Genomic DNA, 9894 nt, shown 5'->3' with positions numbered 1-9894 from the left:
GTCTTTGCTTTTCTGTTTTTTGTTGAAATTATTTCCTTTTGGTTCTCTACCACCTTCCCTCATCCTCCTTCCCTTTTCTAGTCTAATTTTTCATTGCTGATCAATTCATCTTGGTTGTCTATGTGTTCTTCTCTTTAGTTCCTTTGTTTTTTTTGTGTTTTCATTTTCATTTGTTTCCTTTGTTTTCTAATTATAATTCTACACTTATTTTACAATAAGAGAAGAAAAAAGTTTGAACCTAGGATAGTGGGTTAAAGAGGAAAGCCCTAACCCACTTGAATTATTTGCTTTGTTTTAACCAATAATAAAAGTAAAAGTAAAGACATTTAATTAGGTATAAAATGTTGATATTGAAACCTTGTGATCCATTTTGAAAATGACCCCAAATTGTAGTATGTAGCACATAAACTGCATTCAGTCTCTGTAGCTTGATATGTTGTTTGTACGAAGATTATGAATGAAAAGTTTGTTGGTAGTTTATTGTCTAGTTTGTTAATAATATTTTCATCTAATTTTTTTAAAGCTTTTATATTGGGACCACCCAATGTTAAAATCCTGGATCCGCCACTGCATGGTGGAGTATTATTGCGACATTTGCAAGTTCTTCGATGACAATGTAAGATTATTAGCTTCATTGCAACGAGTGTGGAATTTGTAGTTTAGCCGACGGATCATTATCTGCCTTTTGTTGATTTCTGTTTTTCGTATCATGTCCTTATTTCAAGCCAAACCATTGCTGTCGTTGAATTTCGATTATCAAAATTGGTGGCCTGTCTTTCAGTTAAAGACTTCATGCAAGTAACCAATAACTTTAATGTCCTGCTTAGTTACAAGTTCACGCTATACATTAGGCTCAGCTTTCTGTCTTTCAGTTAACTTAGCCATTGTATACAGACCTTGTGCATCTACATGCCTTGTAATTGGTTTTCATTGATAAGGGTCTTCGATCATTGCATGCTATTACACATCATTTTTTGGCTAAAAGAAATGGATTTTACGTGCACTGTTTCATCTCCATAGCTCTACTATTACTCTACTGTTCCTAGTTCGAAACATACAGAAATTGTCAACTTGCAATCGCTTTTATATTTTTCAAGTGAATTTTTATACCCGAGTGTAAGCGTATATCTACACTAAACCACTTTTGTGAACAAATTGAATGTAAAAATTTTCACTGCTATTGCTATTTTCCAGGTATCCATTTTTTGCAACGATTGCAACACAACTAGCCATGCCACCTTCCACATTTTTCATCGGTTTTGACTAGAACAGTCCTCTTGTGCCTGTGCCACTTGTACGCCAAGCGCATGAAAGAATCCACAGCTGCAGTAATTGACTAGGTTTCATCGGTTCATCCAAATCATTGATTTGGCCTGAGCTGAGATAATTTTTCGTGAAATGTCTTTTTACTGTAATTGCCTATGAGCAGTTTGTCATGCCTGCCTCGTGAAATCTCTTTGCCTTTTGCTGTGTAAACTTTAACCTGTATGAGAGAAGATAGAAGTTTGTCACATTTGGTTCGTGAATTTCGACCGCCATTCCTCACCTGATATTACAAGATGATGTCTGTCATTATACCTCGAGAAGTAGAATGAATTACAACTCCCATTCCGCGTTGTAATTTTTAACGTCGAACAACTCAATTTATTGCTTTATCTTACCCCGACTATTGAATTAATTGGTAACACCACATAGTAGTGTGACAGTTAGACCGAAAAATTCATCCTCACGCGCCGGTGGCTTAAGGACTTGGGCGACAAGGTACTGAGAATTACCCCCACCCCCCACCCCATAAGCTAATGAATTGGACCGACCTTGTTAGCGAGATGAGGAGTGAATATTGATGATCCACGTTGTGGACTGCGTGTGTGAATCTTCAACTTTATGATATGTCGACCATTTTGTAGAGACGTGATATCAACAACACATCATAATATTGAGAAGAGATGTGATATCCACACACCCCATTTTACTTCTCACAAACCTTTTTAATTTTCAGCTGTCACATCGGATGAATTGAAGAAGATCAACGGACAAAAATTATCAAGGGTGTGTGAGAAATAAAATGAGGTGTGTGAATAGCACATCACTATCGAGAAATTATGTATATAGAGTATAATGTTTGTTATTCAAATATTGATATCATATCTTTTGATTCATGATATCATTCATTACATCACCTACGGGGTGTTTTGTATTCAAATTCATATAGAGTTTTGTAGAGTATTTTTATTGAGTAATGCTAGAGAGATTAAATTTATAGACTAAATTTTGAAAACTAAAGGACATGGAAGTTGATAATTGGTTTATTACTTAAACGTTAATAAACGTGCTCATTCCTATTAGTGACACATTTTTTAGTTTGCAAATTTAGTCTCTCTAGCATTAACTTTTTTTAATGCAGTAGAATTTTGTAGATTTCTATTGACTTATGGAAACTCTATAAAATTCACGAACTTTTTAATGATAGACTTTGCAGATTTTTTAGAGTTTATGCTAAACTTTTGTAGAGTTCAAAAGAATTTTATAACCTTTTTTATGATAGAATTCTATTGACTATTTAACCTCTTCGTCTTTATTTCTTTTTTTTTTTTAAATTGAGAAGTCAGATAGAACACTTATGCAACTTTTCAAGTGATGACGAAAATTGTTTGACATGTGAAACAATTCTTAACTCATTAACATTATAATATATATTTTTAATACATATGTTCATTTTTGCCCTTATGGTTTGCTCTATTGCATTTTTATTTTTGTAGCTTCATTTTGTTAATACCGTCATTCTATTTCGTCAAATAAACCAAAATTTCTTTCAATATGAGTGTTCAAATGGGGAAATGTGCAAATATTGAAAGAAAAATGAACTTTAGTTGACAAATTGAACTGAAAACGAAACTACAAGAAGAAATATACAATAAAACAAACTACAAAAATGAAAGTGAAAAGTAAAAAAATTAAAATTTAACAGTTAAAACATCCAAATACCGAATATTTCAAATCATCCAAATTTTTTTATCTACAGGGACTACAACTCAAACGAGAGAGAGATATGTACTCACTATTTTATGATTTTAGTTCAATTTTTTATTTGTTCTTTTTGAACTTTTTCAAAACTATAGACCGTCGATGGGACAGTGACTCAATCACAGTCCACATGAATAAGAGAGACGTCACCCCCAAAAGTTGGATTTGGATTCCATCCGGATCCAAATTATGGTGATCCTAATTATTCTCACATCTTAATTATTTATCCTATATTATATTGTCATAAATCATTTAAAGTTTACTATTTAAAATTAAAAATAAATAGCAACTAAAAAAAATTAATCGCACGATATACGATGAACTATAAAATGTGAGTATCTTTAGAATCTCTATAAAAATAATCTGGAGGGGATCCTCATCCCCAAAAGTTTACCTTTTACCTGCATCGTAGTATCAAACTGTCAGCATATTTTTTTAGTGTATTATAAACACGGCTTAATACATAAACCTAATAATACTATCGGCTGCAAACTTGAAGAAAAAGAATTTAAAACTAAGAATTTTAACGAAAAGCTTCACGTACTGTTCAGTTCAACGAAAAATCATATTTTTACACTAAAAAGTCAATCCTAGTACTATTCATTTGACCCTTTATTTTGTCTTTACCTTTATTTTGTCATTACCGTTAAAACTCAAGGTTTTCAAACTATTTTCATTAGTTTTTTTTAAAACAATTATATTATGATACTCCATATCCTCCGGCACACTAAAAAAACATGGGAATTTTAACGAAAAGCATCTAGTACTGTTCACTTTAACGAAAAACCACATTTTTACACTAAAAAGTCAATCCTGATACTATTCACTTGACCCTTTATTTTGTCCTTATCATTAAAACTCAAAGCAAACCCTTTTCATTAGTTTCCAAAAAAACATATCTCCAAAAAATATCTCCAACTAGCAACTTTCAAATCCAACTTTTTTTCTGAGAAAAAACCAGTCATAATTACTGCAACTGGTAAGTGCTAACCAAAGTTGAAATTTCACTTAAGCAGCCACAAATCAACAACCTTATTTAATATTCCTTCTTCTTCACCAAGTAACGATAACTTCTCAAAATTTAGAGAAAATAACAAGAAGAAAATTCATATAAAAGGGAAGAACACAAAAAACAGAGAGATTTATACAGAAATCTGAAAACCGAGAAGCCAGAATAATTTACAGAGGGAGCAATGAATGGAGGGACGAGAAATGAAGAATCTGAAGCGACCCAGAAGCGCGTCTGTGATTACTGTGGAACTTCAATGGCGCTGCTGTACTGCAGAGCCGACTCAGCCAAGCTCTGCTTCTCCTGCGACCGCGAGGTCCACTCGGCCAATCAGCTTTTCACAAAGCACACTCGCTCGCTGCTCTGCGACGTATGTGATAAATCCCCTGCCTCCATTTTTTGCACGACGGAGGGCTCGGTTCTGTGCCAGAACTGTGACTGGGAAAGCCATAATCATACGTCGTCGTCGGCTGCGACGGCGGTGCACGATAGGAGGCCGCTGGAGGGCTTTTCTGGGTGTCCTTGTTTGAGTGAGCTGCTTGCTGTTGTTGGGTTTGAGAATATGGATAAAAAAGCTCTGCTTTTGAGTGATGAGGGTGTTGGCGGCGGCGGCGGCGGAGGCGGTGGCGGAGGTAGTGGGTTTTGGGGATGTGGGGTTGATGGGTTTTCGGATTTGGAAGAAGGGTTTTCGGACTTTCCAGTTTGGGATACTCCCTCTGTTGTTAGTCTTGATGATTTGATTGTTAACAATCCGGCTTACAAATTTCAGGCCATGGGAGTTCCTCCTCTGCCTAAGGTCTGTATTTTAACCTCCTTTTCCTTTGTTTTTCTTTTCGAGAAGACGATATTCTAAGCTACTCTATTCTAAGAAAAAAGGGATTCAATTCGGCACACTACTTAAACCAACTGGCCTAATCCACATCTGCGTATTTTTAACAATTTTTATTAATTCTTCTATACCTTTAGAACTAGGATTTCTTGTTGGTGTATGACTATTGAAACCATATATCCGTTACTGCAATTTTGACATGGTTCAGGATATTGTTGTTGAATCAGAATCGCAATGCTGCGTGCGGTCAGCACAAGGAAGAGATACTTCATCAGCTTCGTGTGCTTGTCAAGTCGGAACCCAACTTGTTTAGTGAAGATGTGGACGTTAAATCCCCTAAGGGATTCCAATCCCTCGCGTCCGAACAAAATGCGCAACCAGGACGTTTCTTCACAGGTTTTGAACATGATGCAGAGCCAACTGCGTTTCCTGCTTATGGGGTGTGAGCCTATTATATTCTGTTGTACTTTTAGTTTGCAGTTGAAAAATAGTTAATTGTATTCCTATCCTGCAGGCCCGTGAATCGCAGTGTAATGATTGCGGCAAGGCAGAAAATCATGATTCGTGCCCGAAAACATTGCTAAGGAGCTACCTTCAGGACTGCGGTGTAGTTCCTGACAAACATTCGTACAATGATGGCAGTGGAAGTCGTTTTAATGAGGGTTATGGAGGGGAAATGAACTCTGGAGCCTCTTCAGCTTTTCCAAAAGTTGTTCCACATTGTCAAAACAGAGAGACCGCTCTCTCGCGGTACAAGGAGAAGAAGAAAACAAGGAGGTACATCATCCCCTATTCCCGCAAGCATCTCTTCTTGGTTAGAAATTGCCTTTAGACGATTGCGAAAATTGTTTTTAACCAACGAGATTCTGAAATATATACTTCACTCGGTTACATTCTGGAGTTGTTCGTCAAGTTTTGGGATATGTTTGATTGCAGTAAAGAAAGATTTAGATTTTACATCTTTTTTGTGCTCACTTCATATTTACAACTAAAAGTTTGGAACTAATAGGTACTAACACGACAATCTAGTAGTATTTCTCTCCTTTAGAGTAGAATATCGTTGAAACTCAAAGTGTTTATCCAGTTAGATTCTAGAGTTGGTTAAAGCATTTTGTAAAGTTTTGTGCTCACTTCATATTGACAACTAAAAGTTCCAACAGCCACCAACACTACGGTCCCCCACTCCAGTAGAATATCGTTGTATCAGAAAGAAGAAGAATTTAGAACCAACACGATGTTTGGGCAACTCACAAATATCACGTTGTACTTGAAATTCCAAAATTTATATTTAGTAATGGAGGGCTTTTCTTTTTGTATTGGAAGACTTGTTGAACCTTTTGTGGGGGATCATCCGACGTTTTGATTGATTGATGGAAAAGTTCAGAATTGGGGGAAGTTATGAGGTTCTTTCATCAATGGTTGGCTTGTCTATACATTATTTCCATCTGGTGGTGGTTGTGGTGCAACTATAACCTTAACTCAATTATTTATGCACCTCCATTTCTGACCACCATCTTTGAACCTTGGTAATTGACATTTATGTTGCTTGGAAACAAAAACCAGGTATGAGAAGCACATCAGATATGAATCGCGGAAGGTTCGAGCAGAAAGTAGGACGAGAATTAAAGGACGTTTCGCGAAGATGGACCGCTGAAAGAATGGCAAGAAAATGTGACATTTAGACTAAGACTTCTCTTTCCTCCTACTCACGCATTGCCTTCGTCTTCAAACAGCTTTGACATTCAAATCAGATGAGGAATAGATGAAAAAAGTTTGTACTGAGATTGGCTCGGATTAGAAAAACATTTTGCAAGAGTCGACAAAACAACTGTTATGCAGTCCTAAGAAAATTAAGATGCTATTATAGTGATTAAGGATTGTTTATTATTATGGTCAACCCTAGCCGCTCCAGCTTTTCTCTCTCGTAGGAAATCCCTCAAAATCCCATCCTTCGCCGCCGACTCCTTCCTTTGGTTGGAGTCAGCCGGCTTTCTCTTGCTGCTACCTCTTTTTTTTCTCCTCTTTAGCCCGTTACCCACGCCCTCAGTCCTCCTCCTCCCCCCTCCGCCCTTTTCCCTCTTGCCGCAACCCAACCCGTTACCCACACCCTCAAGTCCCCCCCCTTCCCCTGTCAAGCTTTCCCTCCTCTGGTTTTCTCCTACGATGCTTTATTTCTGTTTTCCTTTTGGCTTTCTTTGAGCTTTGTCTCAATTTTCTTCAGTTTTGTCGCAATTTCCTGAGCTTGTTTCATATCGGAACCTTTAGACACCTCTCTTGCTCCGATGCTTCCTTCCATTGAGTGTCCACAACTACCAACCACTGCTCCAGACCCCTGGTGCTTCTCCTTGGTGACGTGCTTGGGTTTTGGATGGTTGTTAAAGTGTTTTTTGCACTATTCGGTAGGATTATGGGAGCGTTCACTGCATTGGTGGCTCGCTCACCCCCATTTTCCGTTGATCATGTTGCTCTGTTTTTTTCCTTTTTTTGTGGTGGTGGCCTTTCGATGGTGGCACGTCAGATTCGATGGTGACTGTTGGTTTCCTCTTTAATTTTAGGGTTTCTGTTGTTTTTCAATTATGCCTTTTGGGCTTTGTGTTGTATTTATTTTTTCTTGATAGGCTTGTATTTAGGTTGTGGGATGCCTTTTGGGCTCTCTTTTCATTGTATTAGTCTTTTTGTTTAATGGAAAAGTAACTTAGCTTGTCCAAAAAACAAAAAGGATTGTTTATTATTAATCTTATGTTTAGGTTTTGATGTTGTAGTTTCTATCCTTTGTTTGCTAGTTTCTGCAAAATGTAACATCTTGTACTTGTATTAGGCTCCTCCTTTTGCAGTGATCGAAAATGTGCAAAGCATCTCATGTTCAAGTTATGTAACTTCAAAGACGTTGGTTATGCTAGTGGGTCGGGACAGTGCGCCTAATCTTGCGCATTTGCTTTGAAATTTATGGATATGTTGGTTTTGAAAAAGTAGAAGAATAAATACCAAAATGACATTAAATCCAAAGTTGAAGCGTCACCATTGATAAACACAACTTGCAAACCTAAGTAAAGATAAGTGAGGACAATAAGACGCAGTGGTGGGTGTCTGGTGCTGGAATGTCCCACGTTAGCTAGATAAGGAGATCCATGTGATGTTCTGCTGAGATGAATTATGGGGTTCTAGTAGGGAAGTTGCCTATGCCTACATCAATAAGGAACGTGCCCATCATCACACCATGAATCTGAAATTCGGTCTTCAGGCGAAAAAGTTTTGGATTCACGGTACTATTGCTGATATGTCGTCTTTTGGAAGAACCAATTGTACAAAGTAACGCGAGCTTTGGTTTGATGAACGAGTAGTTTGATGGTTTGAGCATGGGTGAGGTTGCCGGGGTAGACGGGCGGGTCAGCGGAGTCACGGTGGATCAGCCTCACGGTAAAGCCTTTGGTTTTATTCCCAAGTACAAGAGTAGAGTAGTCGTTCTCAAAAAACAAGATTGCACGTAAAATGTAGAGAAGGCTTATTGGTTTGGCCATGCCACTTATTATCGGATCAGTCGGCTTCTATTTATGGGGTTGTTTGATTGATTAATTCATCTAGCAAAATCGTAAGGATTGACGTGAAAATGGAGTCCGTATGCCAACCACCTAACACCTGTTGAGATTGTCCCACATCAGTGAGGGATAAAGTTTGCTATGTGCTTATATGGTCTTGGGCACCTTCCTCCTCCTCTTTTATTCGAACTTGATACCAACAACGTAAGATAAACTTACACAAACAGAGTTATACATCTAGCAAAATGCCTAAAGAAAATCTTTAAAGGTTAAAAGTCAATTTAATTAATTATCTAGCAAAATGTTTTTCCCCTTCTTTTCTCCCTTTCTTTAACGTCCAAATTCACAAGCATTTAGCTGTATTAAAACAGAATCAAAGGGTCAATTTTCTTTTTCAAAGAAAGTATAATATCTCATACTAAGTTATTAACTAAAACTTTTAAGACATCGTAGGAACAGTTCTAATTCAAGAGATTGTTGGATATATGTCAACAATCTGTGATAATTTATATATGCTAATAAATAATAAATGCTATAGGAATTAACAGAATATAAACTAGAATACGAATTATAAAAACAGACAACTTGAAGATCGAGGCTTGCGTACCGCAATGTCCTTGAAACAGAAATTTCGTCCCTACTCTGTGCTTGTAATTCTACAGACGTCTGCTTCACCAGGATTCAACAATCAAGTTAAAATTCCAGCACCGGAAAATTTAACTTCTGGCGAATTTAGTGTGGTTCTCTCAGTAAGAATGTTTAGGAATGTAGAAGATGAAGTTTATTATTTTCTGTATCTTAAATGCCATGCAGATGGATGTATATATAGCTGATGGATGCCTGTTTGCAACAGGTATGAGAATGGGGTGTGACTGTTGGGAGACATATCTTCAGAGGGGTGCCTCTGTGTTCAGAAAGAACTCTCAGACTTCATCTGAAAGGATGAGTCTTTTCATAAAAAATAATTAATTAATTTAATTCAAATTTAATTAAAAATAATTAATTAAATCCGAAAAATAATTAATTAAATAATTTAATTATTAGAGCCCGAGCCCGAGCCCAAGAGCCCCAAGGCCCATCTTTTGATAATTAATTATATATTATTTATAATTAATTATATATTAATTACCAATTAATTAATACACCCCAAAACCCAACCCCAAGGGTGACCCCAAATGTCTTCTCCAAGGCCTATCTTCCAATCACTTTCTATAAGAGATAAGGCCTTATAAAGCGTGGAGACCTTGTGGGAATGGTCAATGTGGGACAAACCCCACATAAGAAATTTCTACTCAAAATTTCCAACAGAGATATCTTCTACGTCATTTAATATACTCTGGTCTACTGGTATTCTGTTCGCTTGTAATTGAGAGATCTTACGTTTGACGCTTGTAATTGAGAGATCTTACGTTTGATGCTTGTAATTGAGAGATCTTATGTTTGACGGTATATTGCTTGATTGTTGTTTTGGTGATAATTAAATGCATATTATTCTA

General features: G+C 36.8%; 1 protein-coding gene across 1 annotated transcript; it reads left to right on the top strand.

Annotated features, from left to right (window-relative positions):
• Positions 1 to 4039: 4039 nt before the first annotated feature.
• Positions 4040 to 7597, top strand: LOC103413394 (zinc finger protein CONSTANS-LIKE 13-like). The gene is made up of 4 exons (XM_029089243.2): positions 4040 to 4829; positions 5090 to 5302; positions 5377 to 5639; positions 6426 to 7597. Exons 1-4 carry the CDS (start codon positions 4218 to 4220, stop codon positions 6514 to 6516), a joined length of 1179 nt encoding a protein of 392 aa, XP_028945076.2. The 5' UTR covers positions 4040 to 4217; the 3' UTR covers positions 6517 to 7597.
• The last annotated feature ends 2297 nt before the right edge of the window (positions 7598 to 9894 follow it).

This window comes from Malus domestica, chromosome 11, assembly GCF_042453785.1.
Source record: "Malus domestica chromosome 11, GDT2T_hap1".
Classification (NCBI taxonomy): Eukaryota; Viridiplantae; Streptophyta; class Magnoliopsida; order Rosales; family Rosaceae; genus Malus; species Malus domestica.
Note: the sequence above shows the minus strand (reverse complement) of the source record. Positions and strands in the feature narration are given on the sequence as shown.